A 20,287-nucleotide genomic window follows, 5' to 3' on the forward strand; every position below is an offset into this window, starting at 1 on the left:
TGCTGGAGCTGCTCCCCCCGCGACCCGACATCGGATAAGCGGACGAAGATGGATGGATGGATGGACTATTGATGCTTTAACAAAATATTTACACAATGAGATTTTTGATAAATAATCATCAGTAATGTGTATTTAATGACTAAGTGGGTAAAGGCAAATAATAGAACAGTTACAAAAGTCTGGTAAATTCAGAAAATGATTTACGGCAGGTAGACCAGCTCTACAACATCTCACAGACACACATTGTGATAGGTCACAGATTTCGGCGTAACATTGGAAAAACCTGTGTTTGAGTATCCAGCCAGGTAAAAGGTAGATTTCTTAATATAGGCCCTCAGCTATGTAATATGTCTATTCAGCAGGTGTGGAAAATACACTACCGGTTTTGTCCAAAGCGGCCGCTAGAATCAACACAAACTGAAAGTTACAGATAGCCACTTTATTAAATTGTGCTCTCGAATGAATAATTAGTGAAATATATAACAAAACTCATCTTTGTGCCATTATGGTCTTACATGTGGCCTTCAAACTCTCACTATCGCTTATTCAACATGGTATTATTCTGATTTCAGGCTTATATATGTGAATAGCCTACACTGTAAACATAAAGGTGTGTTATTTTGAGATCCCTTAAACGGGTGGGGGGCTAGAGCCACTGGGAGCTAATTCCTGTATCATGTACGTCCCTGTCTGGGCCCCTAATTGCATCTATTGAGTCTGCTGATTTAAAATACCCTGACTGCGGCTATTTTTTTTTTTTTAACTAAATGAGCACACTAGCTGCCCGGCAGCTTGCTCACTCAGCTCAGCCCTCACAGTGATAGAAAGTTGCCGGTCGGGACTGGGGGTAGGCTATCTCGGAAATAATCTGCCCACGCGTTAAGCTGCTTTATCCCCGCCAAGCCTCAGCCGGACAGAGACTGAACCAGCTCTGCTACCTCCCACAGGGAAGTTGGAATTATAGTGGGAGAAAGAAAAAGTGCCACAGGGTGCGGAATTAAGTTTGACAAATCTTTGTTTTGTGAATTAGAGGAGTGTGTTTGTCGCATACATGGAAACCTGACTGGACCCTGACAAACAGACCTGAAGCTGAACCCGCTGCCGTGTGTTCAGCCTGGGAGGCAGGAGGCGTAAAACAAGTGCATCCTGAGAATTTAACCACAGCGAGAAGCTGGCAAAGGTGGTTTGGGCATGGACAGCACTGGACTTTGGATATTCCTGATAACAACTTGTCTCATTCCAGGTAGGCTGCTCTGCATTTCTCAGCACTGTTAAATAAATATTAGTGATGTGACACTGGTGATGCGAGTCCTGCTATAATACATACTTTCTCTGTATCTAATCTATAGCCTACCAATCACAAAGAAGGAGGTACAGACACAGCGAGGAGTCGAAAAGTAGTCTAGAGGAACACGGATACAGTTAAAGTAGAAAAATCATCATAGGCTATAAAACATAGGCTAATGTTTGCATTTTAAATTGGTGGTTGCTTCATAACCGTATCCTGTATCGTTATGAGCTTGGCCGTTTAAAACATGTTTTTAATTTATGCTTTTATTTGATAAATCATTTTGTATTTATATGAATATACAGTGTTAATAGCGTCTTGTATATTTTACATTATTGTTACATATCATATAAGTGCTTATTTAAAGACTTATCACCACCCAGTAGGCTACAGGTAGTAAAATTAAAAGCTAGGAGTCACTCTTGATAAAGGGTTAATGTGTTTTCATTGATTAAGTAATTATTAATAAAACATTTACTATTGTTTTATAGATCTATAAGCCATTTATATGAACAACGTTTGGGCTGCCAAGTTGTGATGTTAGTAAGATTTTTCACAACCTTATAACAGAGTTCTTATTACGACTAATCTGTGAAGTATCAGTAATATTACTATTTTCTCAATTTCTCAACTATTTTATAAGCCATTAGTTACAATTTATAAACTCAATGTAAGGGGTGCCTGCTTGTGATTGTTAAAATTAAGTTATTTCTTTATATACTGTTTGCTATAGATTTATTCATTTTCATTTTAACTTTCATCAATGCACCTCTGACAGTACTATCTGATGTATTCTCTGCAACTAAATTAAGTTTATCATTTAGTCATTTACTCCTGATCAATGCAGAAGTCAAATCAGACCATTTCAACAAGCTCATATACAGTTGTCAACTAAACTCGCCTGGCAGGTTCACTGGGGGTGATCACACTGATATGTAGCCGTCCCTGCAGATGTATCCCCACATCTTACAGTGTTATGTGTGTGTGTGCGTGTTTGCATGTGTGCGTGTTTGTGTGCGTGCGTGTGTGTGTGTGTGCGTGTATGTGTGTGCGCACGCACGCACGCAAATTAATGAATAAATAAATGAATGAATGAATGAATGAATGAATGAATGAATGAATGCATGAATGAATGTATGGACCAACTCTTGCCTCATTGTAACAGTTGCAGCTGTGTAACCACACTAAGCTGGGGCCATATAGCTAACAGTAGACTTGTGGCTGTGTAATAAAATAATATATATATATATATATATACATGTATATATAATGACAAAAGTCATTGTGGCAGCATATGGATGTGTTTAGCTGCTGTGATTGCTTTTTTCACTAAGTTAGTGGTAAACCCCCCATGTGCTATAGTTGAGCAGTAATTTGCTGGTGTGCATACATGTGTGTATGTGTTTTTACTAAGTGTGAGGCCACGCCATGTGTGGGATTGTCATGTTGAAGGACAGAGCAGTGGATTAGAGCTTCACAGGGAGCAGGAAGGGTATAACAACATGATAGCTGCCAAGTCCTAGCCTGCTGACTGTTGCTGCAGTGTGTGTGTGTGTGTGTGTCTTATACTGGCTGGTGCAGACTCAGAACACTTCAGACTCAGAGTCTGTCAGAATCTGTTGGGTGCCCCGGCAGGTTGATGTGAGTGCTGTGACAGGCAATCACTGGTATGTTTTCACATGTAAGTTTGCAGTTCTCCACTACAGAAAGACACACAGGCTGAGACTGACAGACAGGCATCCTCATGAATTTTTTGCATAATCCACTGTCTGCAGCTGGAACACACAGACGCTACCCCACAGAAATAATCCAGCACAAGCACTCAGACCTTCTGTCCATTTCCTCTTTTGTTTGTCTCTTCATTCTCCACCTCCCTCTCCAAAGTCGGCCAATTTAAAGTCTTTTTTTCCCCTTTATTGTCTCTCCATCAGTTGAGATATTCTATATTTCTATCTATCTCCTCTCTCTCTCTCTTAGGTTTTTATTCTCCTCTCATGTCCCAAAACACAGACGCAGCAGCAACAGTCATCATAATCCTGTGAGCTGCCCGCTGAACACTGGCCAACTGCACACTCCACGTTCCTGCAGTGCCACAGAGATTACACATCCACACAAACATGCACACGTATCCATGCGTGTGCACACAGATCCCAATCAAAAACAATGAGAGATTATAATCGATTTAGCCGAAAATGAAGGGAGAAAAAGTGTTTTCACCATTTCAATCAGGCAAAAAAAATTGAGAGCAGCACACATAATTTGGCCAAGAGTCAGTTTCCATTGTTGGTAAAGCTGTTCTTTGCTTTCACACTGCAATATATTGGTTTAGAGCAACAACAAAAAATAGCTGCTATGGAAAATAGTCACAGGTAGTGGTGTACCAGTTAAACCTCTGTCACTTTCAGGCTGCACATAGTTATGCAACAGTGAGGTTTTAGTCCAAGCATTGTGTGCGTTTTTGTGTGTCTGTGTGTCAGTTGGCCTTTACTGTGCTTCAGGTTTCCCTATATTGTAAGTCACAAGGCCAAAGACACAAACCCAGTGTGTAATCCCCGATCAATCACAGATTTGATGGCTTTAAGATTAAACAGTTAATCTTTCTCTCTCTGTTTTTTCATTTTCTCGTCTGTCGCATGAGGTCAGTTTTTTTGTAATCTCGCAATGCCAGACCTATCTCGACAGTGCTGTGGAGTAAGGTCTGGCTACACCACAGATACTGTAACAAATTACCGTAAAAATACAGGGTTTTTCTTACAGTAATTGGCCATTCTTCCTAAATACAGTGGAATACTCTTAATGTTGAGGCATTTGGCATTTGGCTGTACAATTTAACGGTATACATTGGCATCAAGTCCCCACCACTTCGTGGAAAAATATAATGTTACACCAGAGATTTAATACAAAGAAGTACAAAAAATAAGAAGAGAAAGAGAGAAATGAGAGATATTTTTCCCTGATTGTGAGGGACTCTGCTGGACCACCACAGAGGTTGTCACCTACTTGGCTCACATACTACACATCGCACATCCTCAGCCATCCTGCTGCTAAAGGTAATTTAACAAGGTATTTGTGTTCTTATCAAATGCAGCTGTACCCTGGTTTGTCATTGTGGGTTGAATTTGCATTGTATTAACTGGTTGTTAAGTTATTGTTAGCTAGTAGGCTAGCTAAACTGTGTTACCAGTGTCGTACCAGTTGTTTAATTTGCTTTTATTTCGTCCTTGTTGTGACAAATCGGGATGCATTGGTACATGTATTAGTATATGGAATTATCATTTGATGTCAGAACATTATTTTTACTATATTTATTTTAGATGCAAATACTGTTCTAAAATAATTTAAGAATAGCATTCTTGTTTGTATTTTATATTTGTAGTTTAGTAAGACCAAAGTCCTAAAAATCTGTCTGCTTAACACTGCTTGCAAAGTTATCCATTGCTTCAAAACCACCAATGTCTCCTAATGGTTCAAAATGAATTTGAAGTAAACGACTCAAATACTGTCATAATGTTAACAACTTGTCTGTTGTAGTTATATTTAGTTGCTCATTATTATAAAATAATTTCTACAAGTTATATAATTTTCTCATGATTATAAGACACAGAGGTCATTTTCATGAGAAAACATTGTTGAATGTTTATTTAGTGAATATGATGTGGTTCTGTATTAAGTGTAAATAATCCTAACCCACCAAACCTGATATCTTACAAGCTTTCTCTGTTATTACATTTTATGCGCTTCCTTGGAATCAACCCCGACAGTTAAACAAAGGCAACCCAGGGGAAGGTGGTGTCAAAGAGGACGGGAGCCTGGTCCATAAAAAGGCAGCTAGTGTGAATCCCCATATGGCAACCCTCAACAAAAACATATTGGACTTTGAGTGGGGATTCATGTAGTCGACAACCCATCGCCACACAAGATGTTCATGTTTTTCAGTTAAGTTCTGTTCAGTCAAATTGTGCAGTTCCAGACCAGCTGTTGATTTGTTGTTCTATTAAATGACATGTTGTATCTTAATGTGTTTTTTTAACAAATGTATTTTAATATGGCAATATAAGCCTGAGTAATGTTTTAATGGATTTTTCCCAAATGTCATTATCTTTATATGTATGAGTTGTGTTTGATTGTTCATTGGCTTAAATAAATGCCTAATACAGCCAGTGTTGTGTTAGCCGTGTTATACTGTGAAGATCACATTCAATAGTACTTTTAAAATGCATGTTATAGTAATACGTTGATAATGGAGATAGGAACACTGAAATAACAGTATAATGGCAAACAAACAGATGACATCATCTTACCGTAAAACTTTCTATTTATACAGCAGAGGACCATAAAAAAGTAGGTAGGTACACTGTAGAATTACCGTAAAGAGCAGGTAACTGTTAGTTGCCAGTATTTTACTGTAAAGCTTATTTATACAGCACAGTACCGTAAAAGTTTTTACAGTAATAAACTGTTGTTATAAATTACAGTAAGCACACTGTAAAACTACAGTAAAGAGCAGGTAAATGTAGCTGCCAGATCTTTACTGTAATTTAATGGGGAAATTTGTTACAGTGTACATTCTGCGATAGGAGAAATAAACGCTCTGGGTTGTTTGCAGTTCTTCAAACCAATCACAATCGTCTTCAGCTCCGTACGCAGCGACGGTGGTTCTGCAAAATAGTCTCGGGAAGGAACTTGTTATAGTGGAACATTTGCACCCTGCAAAAGAAAACACCACATACAATATTAAACAGAGTTAGCTGTTCACACAGTACAGTAACCCACGCTATTTGAATTAGCTGGATACATGGTTAAACGTAATTTGATTTTACCAGTGTATTGCCGTGTGTACTTCGTCCATCATCCCCACCAATCGGTCCAAAAAGTCCTAGTTAGGGAGTAAATGCCGTAAACATCTTCTTTGTAAATCTTTACTTGCCATATTCAGCATGAAGCAGCATTTGTTGTTTCAGTAGTGAACAGTTTGAGAACGGCAACACACAATTATCCTGAAAATGTACTTCCAATGATCCAGTGTAGTTTTTTAGTATCTGTGGCCTTTCTTGTTGCTAAATGTAGATCTAGTTTGCAGTTGAATGTGATGATCTTTATTATTGTAACAGCTCTTGAGTTGTTACTGCCATTTAGGTTGCTGTACTCTTGTATCTGAGTGACCAGCACTCTTGAGGATTTTCTGTTTAATTAAGGGGAAAAAAGTATCATATCTTTTATTTTGTTATTGGTGTTTGCCCAAATCTGTAAACCCTTTACCAAAAAGCCTACAGCAAAACCTTTCACTGACCCTCTGTTGAACTCTCACACAATACGACAAAAGGTTACAAATGGCTCGTCACATAATGAGAATGATGGAGGATATCCATTCAGGATGTGAAAGAAAAAGCCCAACACCACGCTGTGATGCTCTTGCTGTTTTTGCATGTTGCCCATTCAAGTATGAAACAATATCGCTATTGTTTTGTTACGTTCCCATGGTCGTCTCTTGCCAGTGGGCTGGTGAGATAATTTCCTATTGTCTAAACAATAGAAGAATGTGAATGGACTTGGAATAGACACAGCAGAAAAGAGGAAGGTGAAAGAGATGTGGGACCAACAAGATATGAAAGTGTCTGGGTGCGTGTGTGTGTGTGTGTGTGTGTGTGTGTGTGTGTGTGTGTGTGTGTGTGTAGTAGTAGTAGTAGTAGTAGTAGAGTGGGGGTGGGGGTGTTTGTGTCAGAAAGGTAGGCTGTCTGTCTATTCTGCCCTTACCTAAAGCCCCTAATCAGCTCAGCAATATTACTCAGGGGGGACTCTCAGTATGTATGTGTGAGTGTGTGCGTGTGTGTATGTGTGTGTGTGTGTGTAAAGGATAGGGTTTAGAAATGAGTAAAAGTATTTTGATACATTTGACAGTTTTTTTATCGCTTTTGTACAACTATGTGATAATAGTACTAAAGCGATAAAAATATTACAAACTGACTTGTGGCTTTTCTGTATTTACTGAGCATGTTTTTATGTTTTTCCACATTGACTATGGATATAAGATGGATGAGGGGTTAATACCACTCTTGCTAATATGCAAATTATGTTAATGTTGGAAAGAGCCAGGCGACCTGTTTCCAGTCTTTGTGCTAAGCTAAGCTAGCAGATGCTGGCTCTAACTACAAATTTATCCTACTGACGTGAGGGTGGTATCAGTCTTTTCAGCGTCTTTCCCAAAAGAAAAGAAAACTATTCCTTTAAGAGATGTCATCATACATTTCTGCCACAAATTATCACAGAAAACAGCAAATCTTCTCTTAAATAAAATTCTCTGTTTAACATGAATCACACAAGTGTATTGTTGTAGTATTATGGCATAGTCAGAATCAGACATAAACAAGATACTTCTATGAAGCATTTGATACATTTTAGAAAAACACTTTTTAAATGTTTATCTTGACAACATTATTACTGGTGAAAAAACCTTAAACCACTGAATGTCTTTCTTATAGGTATGGAGTTTTAAAAACCTGCATAAACAAATTTCTTAGAACTTAATCTATAAAATACTTCCGCAAAAACATTTTTATAATTGTTAGCCTCATGTACAGCAGCAAATGTACTATGGTGCAGATGCACTTTAATATCCTAAATGCTGTAATCTACTCCCACTGCTGGCTCTCTTCCCTCCCTCCAATGACCCACACAAACACACACAATGGTTTAAAAAGTGGGCACGTGTGGCGCAGTGAACTCCTTCTCTAATACAAAACTATTAAACGTATTAATATAACAAAAAAATGTGGCTCAGGTTTGTACTTGACATCATGTGATGATGTTGGTCATATTTTTGATGATTGTCAGCAGTGCAGAGGTCTATCTGTATTTTGAAGATTTTGCGTGCGTGTTTGCATGCATAGAACATGCACAAATGAACCATTTACAAAATACATGTTTGCATATTAAATGCTTTTTCTGCAGATTTATATTATGAGACAAGCCAAAACAAATATAATAAAGTAGGGAATTAATACACTCTAATCATTCTATTCTAATCGTGTTTTCATCATTTAGGTGATGGGAAACTAGATAAGCACACTAACATGCTGTGCCTTTTTTTCTGGGAATTTGTAAATCTTTTGTTTCATAAATCAATTTGAACTAAATCTCATAATTCAGTTTACCAACAGTTGAATTTGAATTATTGTGGTTATGAATGAGATGCCGGTTTTATAGCTCAATGTAACCTATGAAACCGGTGAAATCATCAACATATTATTTCAAGCAGGTCTTAGGTGGCACCAGAGCAAACCTATTGCAGAGCACAGAGTGACATTCAAGCTTCGCAGAATAAACAGTATTGTTTATAGCGTTCGTTTACTGTTGTCAGAACTAAACTTTAAAGGCGCTGACACACCAACCCGATTATCGGCCGTCGGACAGTCTGGCGAGGTCGGTGACCCGAGTCTGTTTGGTGTGTTCCGTGCCGTCGTCAGTTGGAGGAGCCGTCGGCGTTCATTTGGGCCGATTTAACTTGTTGAATCGGCCAGTGGGCAGTCAGACTCAATGACCAATTACCGGAAATGACGAACGGGATGAGTGTGACGAACGCCTCTCAAAATCTGAGGAAAATCTTTTAAACTGACCATCGATCTGAAATTCAGATTCAGCAACTGCACGGCCTATTTCTCGCTTAAAATGTTTTCAGAAATACGTTTCGGTGAACGATTTTCGTAAAATACTAGATCGTATTCCGAACGAGCCACCATTATGGTTGGTTTTGAAATTCGTGAGAAGCCAGACCCACGTGATGCGTTCGTCCAATTAGCTGCCGGTTTTAATTTTTTGGGCAACAATACAGATTAGCGCTGCCTGCTGTTATGGAGACGTATTATGTCTCGCACACTCGCAGAACGTACGCTGAAGTCGGCGTCGCTTCATTGTATTCCGTCGGGTTGGTGTGTCAGAGTCTTAAGACCGCTTCAAGTAATAATACTTTTAATTCATTGTAATTTATAAGTACATGAATCCAACTGTTTGTGAGATTTGCAAAGACCTTCATTCTTCTCTGTATTTCAGAGCTGATTGGCTTTCTGTTCTTGCACAGCTCATTGTTGAAGGTTTTTAGTATGTCATTCAGAAATAACTACATAAAGTGATGGTGTTGTCAGGAATTTTGGATGTCAAGTCATCCAAATTAAACAATTGAACGATTTAGTATTGCACTTCTATAACATTGTTGGACTCAGGATGGACAATTAAAAAAAAAGAAAGAAAAGAAATTGATGCAGCAGAAAAAACACACTATTATTTCACACATTCCTCCTTTTTTCAAAACCTGCCACGTACATTACCCAAAATGCAACCCGCCAGCTGGCAGTTGTTAATTTAAATGTAACGTTGTTTTGGGGCATTTAAGAGTGCAGTCTCAAAACTGTTCAACTATACGCTGCATGTAACTTTTAGCCTACTTCAAATATTGTGTCCAGTTGGAAAAGAGAACAAGGAAAATAATGTATTACAGTTTATACTTAACTACAGGAAAACATGAAAAAATATGATAACATGTCAGAACAAAAGTAGCACTGACCCCTGCTTGATTTCAGTCTGTGCACATTAAGTTCAACAAACCTCTAGAAAATCGCCACAAAAAATATTGGTATGTAAAAAAAAATCGTTATTCTTAGGTTATATAAATATATTATTTATGTGCTATTAATGAAGCTCTTACACAGCTCTGACAGAAATATAACTGTAGGATACCAAAATACTGTAAATGGGTTAAAGCATTACTTCCTGGTTAACAAGAGGACATTGTCAGAGAGATGAACAGCTTTAGTTTTGATGTCAGCGCTGTTAGCCTGGGGTGTTTTTGATTGTTAGACTCTGTGATAGATACTAGACTAGAAAACTGATGGAACGATCAATATTCATCCATTAATAACATGGAAATATTGGATTACATAATGAACCATGAACAATGGCCCCTCGTTTATATGTTTAAAAAAATACAATACTTCAAACATGGAAATCACCCCTGGGTATGGGTTACATTCACAATGTCTAATTCAGCATTGTATTCATGTATTACAATTTCCAGTCATCTGGTTTGTGGCATTACATGTTTGAGAAAGGTAAAAGTAACCAGCTAGAGTAGGACTTGCTTTACAGTAATGTCAGAAATTGCTGTTTCAATAATGACATTTATAGAGTGACCAACATTTTTTGCTGGTTTGTCACACACACACACACACACACACACACACACACACACACACACACACACACACACACACACACACACACACACACACACACACACACACACACACACACACACACACACACACACTTACATTAACCTACTCTATATTTGTCTTTCATTTCCTGTTGGGAAATAAGATGCTTACTTTGGGGTGACAATTGTCTTTTTTTAAAAGAGGATTCCAAATAGATCTTGGGAGGTAAATAAAATGACATGACCATCATTTAAGAAGTCAATGTGTATGTTGATTATATGTTACAAAGATTTTGTTTTGTTATTATGAGTCTGTATTTACCGGGCTATTTCACAAAACCTAGATAGCGGATTAAGCCGGGATTTCCCAGTTATCCTGGCTCAATTTAGCCTTGACTCGGTTTTTACCTTATTATTATCAGCCTGCATTAAGTACTGTTATTATTTAAAGATGTGGCCATTATTTTTTATAATTATTCATGCGACATTGTTACTGTTATATTGCTGTATGAAGACTGCTGTTCATATTGTTGTTAGAAGTTTGATGAAAATATTACAGCAGTTGTTGAGATAATTAGAAACTTAGAATTCTTTAACAATAAAGGGTCATGCTTGTTCCTCTTCCTCTTCCATGTGCATTGTATTTGGCATTCTTAGCACACAATTTGTGTTGTCCAGTAAACTGGGACTATAATTTGGGAGGATTTTGCAATTTTAAGAACATATCCTAATTGTACAATCCTCCTAAATTATAGACTTAGTTCACTGGACCAGTAATTATATAGTGTTGTAGGCTACTGTACATTCATGTAACAACAGGGAGAGGACACCCAAATGGTTTTTGACCTTATATTTTGCTGGGGGGAAATAACTGATGAATATACTTTGTTACATTCATGTGTATAGTGTGCATGGAAATTTGTAGGCTATTAGTAACGCATTCAGTCGGTTTGCGATCGTCTGCCACGCTTTCTCTCGCTGTTTCATTACAGCGGCCGTGTTTCTTTTTTTCTTTTTTACAAATAATGTGTTTCACATTATCATACTTCCACAAGAAGCTGTTGCTTACTCTGTATAAAGTATGTACAATGCGTATTCTCCATTGTAGCATCAGTAAATCTGTAATCGACCTCACGGTCTGTTAAGGAAAGCCGTGCATATCCGAATTACTTCAGCCTGGCACAATTTAGTCGCTCCTCCTCAGCTTGGCTTGGCCATCATGAAACGCACCAAGCCAGGATGCACAGATTAGACTAGGTTAAGCCTCACTTTATCAGTTATCCTGGATTTATAAATTCTGCTTTTGTAAAACAGCCCATTTCAAGTAAATGTTTCAAGATACATGTTGATGAAATAGGTTAAATGTTGTCTTTTCCCCTGTAAAGGAAAGAAACACACAAAGTAATCGAAACTGATTACTTGATGGTGAGATCATTTATATCTGTAGAACTTTAAGGCAAAGTTATTCTTCTCATGACAAATAAATTGGCAGCGGTTGGCATGTCTGGATGCATTTCCATCTCTTGAGCACTTATCTTTTATTATATATATTATTATATTATATATAGGCCTACTATTAAGCTGCTGGCACGTGAAGAGGAAGAGGGGATTTTAAATTGATTAACTATAAAAAAATAAATAAATGATTTCTTCATAAAAAAGTTAGTAATGGATATCGTAATAATACCGATGGTAAGACTTTTGATATTTTAATCAAAGATGGCTGTGACTGAGGTACATTGATGGATATTTAGCATGAAAGGTTTGTCTGTGTGTGTGTGTGTGTGTGTGTGTGTGTGTGTGTGTGTGTGTGTGTGGTGTGTGTGTGTTGTGTGTGTGTGTGTGTGTGTGTGTGTGTGTATGAGAATGAGAGCAACCATTGTTCTGAGCTGTTTTGTTCAGTGTACCATCATTATTCCTCATCCTGCATCATGAATAACACATTTATTCTTTATGAACCGACCTGATTAAACAGGATGTCATTTAAAGTTATCTGACAAACACAAGTAAACACACGTGACTCACATAGTGAACCAGTTTACATGCTGTGGAGTTGTTGAAGGGGATCAAAAAGTCAGTGGGAACAGTAACCAAACAAATTGTGCTTATTTATACCTCACTCTAATCCACAACCTTTGACCTCAGCTCACCTCTCACGCTGCTGAAATGGATTACCTTTGACAGCTGAGCTCAGCCCATCATGCTGCTGACAGTGAACCGCTAAGAGCATGTCAGTCTGATGCTGTTAACTTGTGTGTATTTGTGTGTACACGGGTGAAAGTGTGTTAATGTCTTTACCTCTTGTGTTTCTCATCCAGGAAAGAATGGCCAGACTGTGGAAATGGATGATGGGAAGTGGGGGTATGTCGGCTCAAAGGTGGATCTCCGTTGTCGGTTCATCAACAGCTCTCCGCCTGTCAAAATCTCACAGGTATTCAGTCGTCCACCTGTGGATTACACCCATGTGTAATCAGATTGAAACATAAAATACAAATAATATCATTCATACCCAGGACACATTTGGCATCAAAAGAGACAGATATTTCCCTTAGAAGTTGGTAGAGACCAAAAACACAGCTAGTGAATATTAAACTTACATTCATCAGGTGGAGACTTGGTTTACTGACAACTTTTGCCATATCAACATAAAAGTTTATGGTATGTCAATGTTGCGGTCACAACTTATTTCATTTGCCCCCAATCGGCCAAAGAAACTATTCAGGTTGCAGCATCATCATTAATATAGTTAGAATCAGCCAGTTGTGGTTCAAGCATGTGGTAAGTGAGAAATCTGATTCAAATATTCGACAGTGACCAGTTTACTTCAGTGCATGTAAACATGTTCTGCTTATCTAAAAAACCTTGTTATTAGCCAGTCTCTGTGAAAGGAGATTAAAAAAATTAATCGCTTGACAGCCCTAATTTGAATGTGAACAGATATTTTAAAACAATACATTTTTCTTTCGAAATCACTATAAGGGACCATTCCAGCAGTTTTGCCTGTATAACTCAATTAACTATATTATTTATTACTGGCTACAATTTCCAAATTCATCCAGGAAGTCATTTTTATTTCAGTAAAGCATTACAATTAAGAAAAGTCCCTGCTCTGAACTGCATTACCACTTAACAATAATGAATCCCATAATGCAATAACGTAAACCACTGGCTGCCATTCTTGTGGTTTGCTTTTGAAAATGGAAATTAATAATGATAAATATGCAATATGCCTCTTAGTTAATTGGCTAAAACCATTGCCTACTCAAAATTGCATAACTAATATAACAGTTGTATGGTTCATATCAGAGCTCTTTTACACTTCCCCTCATCATTTACTTCTTCAATTTGAATATATCCTTCTTTCTTAAGGTAACATGGCAGAAACTGGTGAATGGCACTAAACAGAACGTGGCAATCGCAAATCCCTCCCTGGGTGTGTCTGTGGCCCCGCCCTACAGAGACCGTGTCACTTTCAAGAATGCAGCAGTGAGGCGGCGGACTCCGACTCTGGAAGACACCACCATCACTTTTTCCTCGCTCCGCCTTTCTGACGAGTTCACCTACATCTGTGAATACACCACGTTCCCTGCAGGGAACCGAGAAAACTCTGTAAACCTCACTGTCTATGGTAAGGCAGATTTGTGATGATCTTATCCTCAAGTAAAATACATATGATGGAGATGTTAAATGTAAAGGCATGTAAACCTCAGCAGTTTCCCCTTGTTTCCAGTCTTTATGATAAGCTAAGAAAACCACCCACCTAACTATATAGTTAAGAGAATATAAAAGATCCAAGACGAAACTGACAGAAGGACAGGAAGTCGCAATTGAAAATCTGTCTGCTACTTCAGCACCACGGACAGCGCCATGCATTTATAAATACACAGCCCATTTAGGCTACTGCTATTTCAGAGCCATGGTCGGGGCCATAGAGTTTGTGATAACTTGCACAAACCCTTAGTCAGAGAAATATATAATACGTAATATTTCTGCATTAAAATGTCTAACAATGACTACACATATGTTATGTATTTTATTTATTTGTATATTATCTTAAATGTTTCCATCAATGTTCAACCCTCACCCCCACTGGCGAATTAAGTCTCCCAGCGACGGGGGGGTACCACAAACCCCTTTCCCCCGGTGCAGAAAAAGCTGAGAGATAACACCGACATGTAAAATATTTTGTGATACTGGGGTTTTGTTAGCTTGCTTGCATGCTAACCTGTCAGCTACCACCCCAAATAGAATCTAAGTAATTAAGTTATGTGGGAAACACTGCAGCTATTTCATTAAAATGACATAAGATTAATAGATGTTACTAAATGTAATGTGAAAACAACTTTAATACCTTAACTAGTCTGTAAACAGATACATTTTCATCGGCAATTGTGGTTGTGAAAACAACAACTCCTATGATCCCATACAACTGCACGTTCATCATCAAAAAGTCTGTGTTTTGATTGAGAGACCTGCATGGAGACAGCTAGTGGCAGAAAATTACATATTGTACATAGTGGGCATGCATCTTGGTCATTTTGCTGACAAGGGGGATGGCATCCCCACTTAAATCGCCTACTGAGCGTACACACACAAGAGTGGTTCGATCTTCTCATTTAACTCTCGGCATAAAGCAAATTTCCCAAAATGCCTAACTCTTCCTTTAAGGTGTTGAATGACACATAAGGTAATCCCACTCATTGATTTAGCAATGTTCTGCTTTGAGGAAATTGTTTAGGATTTTTTTTTATTTATTTTTTTATCAAACTACTGTTTCCAAGGACAAGAATTAACTTCAACAAGAAGTTATTAATGAGGTGACTGCTGTTCATATTTTCTGTAGAGTCAAGTTATAGCTTTTACCTGTCTGCCCTTTGAATAGGCTGCCGTAAGTTAAACATTATACAATATTATCATGCTTTAAAAACATGCTATGCTAGATTAACTCAATGCTTGTGTTTATTTTCATTCACACAGTTCGCCCAACAACTCAGATGACTCTGTCCACGCCGACGCTGGTGGCTCGTTCATCCAATGTGAAAACACCGGTGGCCACCTGCATCTCTGCCAATGGAAAACCACCCAGTACGATCAGGTGTGTGTGTGTGTGTGTGTGTGTGTGTGAGTGTGTACTACCCGTCCACTAAAGCACATATATACACACTGTGTATATATGTGCTTTGTGCTTTAGTGGACGGGTATTTTCTCTCTTTTCACCCTCCCTTTTTAAAGTTTTATTACAGCATGTGTACTGACCTTGTTTGCCTTAGTTGTTTAACTCCCACTTAACTACAAGTCAGCCTACAGTGATGTATCTCTATGTCGTGACCCTGATTCCACATTGATCTGAGTAGGTGGGAGACGAGGGTGCCGGGAGAAGTGACCAACCGGGAGTACAGGAACTCAGACGGTACGTTCACTGTCCAGAGTGACTACATTTTGGTGCCCAGCAGAGAAACACACAAGGAGACGCTCACCTGCGTCACCACCTATAACGAGGAGGTCTTCACTGACAGCGTCACCCTCGATATTCAGTGTAAGTCTTTTTCAAGCTCATAACTATACAGGTAAAATATTAACACTATTACAAGCTCACTTTCTGTTATTTGTTTGTGTTCGTTTTTGTACCAGATGAGCCAGACGTTTCAGTGGATGGGTTTGATGGAAACTGGTACCTGAACCGAGAGAATGTCCAGCTGACCTGCCAAGCTGATGCCAACCCGGCCGTCTCTCTGTATCAGTGGAGACTGTGAGTACAACTCTGTTTGTTTATGTTTCACTCAAATTTACTATTCAAAGTAAGATCACCTTATTACAATGGATCAAGGAGGTTGTGGTCTATCCCTCCGAGCAACATTTGTTTGCTCATTCTACATGCAAATATCAAGTTTACTTTTCTTTTCTACTGCCAACAAACGTACACGTAAGCCAAACGACACACCATCTGCTTTCCTTTGTTTTTGTCTGTTCTGTTTTGTTAATACTGTCTTGTTGAAATGGGATAAGTCACAGAATTTCTCCAAAAGTACACATTTTTATGTGGAAATTGTGCCTATCCTGTGTTTGAGTAGATCATAAAACAAACAAGCAGAGGTCGCAAATGTTTAGGGCACTGCATGTTTAAATGAAAGTTATTCACATGGACAAAATGTTGATTGATGAGACTCTTAGTTTCACAACTTGTGTGCACTTCTTTTTTAAGTTTTATTTTCTGTATTTTTTGCAGGAGTAATGGCTCCTTACCGAGCAATGCTGAGATCCGAGACAACGTCCTTACCCTTAAAGGGCCGGTCACGTACGACCTGCAAGGCACCTATGTGTGTGATGCAACCAACAGCATCGGGACACGATCGGGCTCTGTGGAGGTCAGCATTACAGGTACGTTTACCTGGAGTCTGGGGTCATTTGATTTGACACTTACTGTACCCCAAAGCTACTGTGAACAAAGAATGTGTCTTTTTGATTTTTTATTGATGTTTGTGTGTTTTTTCTGTAGAAAAGCCTCTACCGCAGATAGCAACGGGTGATGTCATCAGCGTAGTCGCCTTATTACTGGCTGCTGGAGTGCTCATGGGCATTACTGTCACAGTCCTGGTGCTCAAAATAAGAAGTAGAAAAGGCGACTCCTCGTATGTATACAGTCATTAGCCCTCTATTGTCCCAACATGCTTTGTATCCTCTATTACCATCCTAATCGTCTAACTTTTATTCTCTTTGATCAGAAATGACACTCCGTCCAGAAAACTGTCCCAACCATTAAGGAAAAGACCAGCAGATGATATCCAGGTAACCTTTGTGTTGTGTTTGTAATCACATGTTCAAAGAGTTGCCAGTAGGCTTAAGTGGAGATTTTGTGCATTAACTTGTTTATTATCACGGCATTTGCAGCGAGATTCTATGCAGCTCTTACTAGAGATCAGCTGTGATTTAGATATAGATGTTAGAATATATGCACTGTACTCTCTAGCTATCATTACACTGTTCTTTATGTGGAACGTATTGGAAGCTCTGTACTTTGTTATGTATAAGAATGTATGTAAAGGCTCGGTTATAACAGCATTTATAACTGCAAAATGTTTGCTAAAATCACTTCATTTTAGAGGAATCTGTGTGATCAGAGGATTTGCTCAGGGAGTGCTTTGCATGAATGTGAACTTGCCATGTTGGCCAGTTCCAAACCGTCTGAACAGTGCTGACCGTTAAGGGAACAGAGACAGTCCATACTAGCACTACTAGGAGGTCAGTAACTTTACAGGGTACCCTTAAGTACATACTACACAGTGTGCACGATCAGTATATCTGGTAGGGAGTATGTGTATTGTTTCTAATTTTGATACATCTTTAATGTGTCTCTCATTTCTCCACAGCACCCAGGGCGGTTTTATGAAGAGCTTCCAAACACAGCTGATTATGTAAGCTACAGACTGGCCTGCAACAAAGAGGACTACCCAGAGCCCTACTCCCCTCCCATCAAGCCTCCTCTCTCATTTTTGCCCCAACACCCCTATAACTCCTCACAACCAACCACTGCAACCAGCAGCAGTGGCACCAACACGCCAAAAAACACCTCCTCTCCTCCTCTTCCTCCTTCACACACCACGGCCATCTTTAAGTACCCCTCGGTATCAGGCCTGGCTTCACCTCCCCCGGGAGTGGTGGCGTACACTTTTCCCAAAGAGCAGTACGTCTGAACCGACACTTCGTCAAAAACTAAAACCTGTAAAGCGAGCTCAGATGAAATGACGCAATATAAACTCTAACCTTTCCTAAGAGAAGGCTGGGAAAATGTGGTTAACCTTGCATCATTGTGGACAGCACTGGAGGTCAAAGAACAATGCAGCTTTTATTGTTGGACTTGGAATTAAGTCCAGTTTTGAAACATTTTCTCTTTTATTGTGTTATCTATTATTTGAAAAGGGAAGACTGTTGAACCATGTTTTAGGTGTTTAGAATAGAGGAATGTCAAGTTTAAGATGATTTGACTGTCATTTGAAAAATGTATATGCATGGATGTATTACATTTCATTGGATTATCTCTTGATGTCCAATGTGGTTGATCCCTTACTTTATCCTCTATGGTATCATTTTGTAAAAAAAAAAGAAAGGAAAAAAAAAGATTATAATTTCCTATTTTATCTCTAATGCCCACTCTCTTTATCCTGCATCATACTCACTGACAATCCATTTACTGAGAAACAGCAGACCTCACCTTTTGGTTTTACCTCCTGTTCTTATTTACTGTGCTGGCATTTTGTATTGTTTATGTTTTTCTTGCAAAGAAAAAAATCTTTAAAAAAAACATTTTTATTTACTGAACAATTTTGTTGGTATGTGAAATGTATGTTTTTATTTGTGGTATCTGTGGATTATAGTATTCATTGACACTGGTTGTTGGACAAGCCTTCAATTTTTAGCATTTAAATAAAAATTGATCATGTAAACTTGTATCAACAGTGACTGAAAAACACAAAACCATACAAACACTTCTTCTCTTTCTTTATTCTGAATATATAGGCTATTTTTTTTATTTTTTTAGGCCATTTTTAGGCCTTTATTTCCACAGCACAGATGAAGACATGTTTGTTGTTCAGTCCACCATTTTGGTCCGGATTGAAATAACTTAAGTATTTGATAGATTGCTATGAAAGGTTTGTATTAATCATGTGCTAATAAGCAAAGGTTTGCATGCTAACACACTTAACTAAAATGGTGAATATGGTAAACATCATACATGCTAAATATCTACAGTATGCTAATCGTCTGGAGACTCATAGTCTTATTCAGTACTATAGTTACCATTTTTTCATAATCTGTTACGCCCTGACCTAGTTATGGCATCACATCACACAGTCTACAGTGATCTTTCATTGATTTTTTTAATCATCATCGTACATGGCCTGAGGTGAACTTCCCTCTCTGCAATGCAGCCTGCACCATCCTGAATACTTCTCTGTTTACTGTTCATAGTTACCTCTAGTCGGTACAGATTACGTGTTTAAGAAACAAACTAGTGTGTTGCAGTTTAAAAATAACTATTTCATATACATTTGATGCTCAACAGGATCTAAAGTAGTGCAGGTTACATAGACACTATAATAAAAAGGTTTTATGTTTGGCTACTATTTCTCAATGAGTAAAAGTCATTATGGGAGCTTCAGAGAACTTTAAAAAGTCTATAATAAATATTTTTAAATAGCAATGGATCACATGACTTGTATGTGAAAGAGGTATTAATGAACCCACTGACTCTGCAATTCCCTCAGCTGTATGGAGCGTTATAGCTTCTTTCAGCTCATTGTTTTGGTTCTTTGGTTTATACATTTAATGTTTGGTTAAATCTCAGTGTAAAGTTAAGCAAAAAAAGATCTACAATAAAAAAATAAATAATAGGAGACTGAATATTGGATTTAAATTCACCAGTTGGACACAAACATGACTCCAAATAAATGCTTTTTGCTCCATAACTGCTGGATATACATACATAACAACTTCGCCATATAAACTTTATAAGGAGGTAAAATGTCAGTGTTGTTTACAGCTTTTTTCACACCCTACTGGCTTAAAACAATCCAAAGAATGTTTGTTTTGTGTTCCAAATCTAATATCATTTATATTTTCTGTCAGTCACAGGCTGCTCTTTGTGTGCTGATGAAATGAATTCCCAACTCCCCGAGCAAACTAGAACTACAGATCAACTGCTTCCAGCTCTCATGGGGCATTCACAGACTGTCCAGCCTTGATGTTCAGCTTTAGCTTCAGCGGCTAGCTCAGTATGCACGAGCTGAGCTTCTCTC

The 20,287-nt window shown here is 38.3% G+C and overlaps 1 protein-coding gene across 2 annotated transcripts; it reads left to right on the plus strand.

Annotated features, from left to right (window-relative positions):
• The first annotated feature begins 810 nt into the window (after positions 1–810).
• nectin1a (nectin cell adhesion molecule 1a) lies at positions 811–18,934 on the plus strand. Of its 2 annotated transcripts, XM_039778468.1 has the most exons (11): positions 811–1,243; positions 12,812–12,924; positions 13,863–14,121; positions 15,471–15,588; positions 15,848–16,029; positions 16,125–16,242; positions 16,720–16,871; positions 16,990–17,122; positions 17,216–17,279; positions 17,594–17,732; positions 17,861–17,973. In XM_039778468.1, the coding sequence occupies exons 1-10, from the start codon at positions 1,192–1,194 to the stop codon at positions 17,687–17,689; spliced, it is 1,287 nt and encodes a 428-aa protein (XP_039634402.1). In that variant the 5' UTR covers positions 811–1,191; the 3' UTR covers positions 17,690–17,732; positions 17,861–17,973. The 2 variants fall into 2 exon arrangements, with proteins under 2 accessions (XP_039634402.1, XP_039634401.1); XM_039778467.1 differs by lacking the exon at positions 17,594–17,732 and having other exon boundaries at positions 813–1,243; positions 17,861–18,934.
• The last annotated feature ends 1,353 nt before the right edge of the window (positions 18,935–20,287 follow it).

This window comes from Perca fluviatilis, chromosome 16 (genome assembly GCF_010015445.1).
Source record: "Perca fluviatilis chromosome 16, GENO_Pfluv_1.0, whole genome shotgun sequence".
Taxonomy (NCBI): domain Eukaryota; kingdom Metazoa; phylum Chordata; class Actinopteri; order Perciformes; family Percidae; genus Perca; species Perca fluviatilis.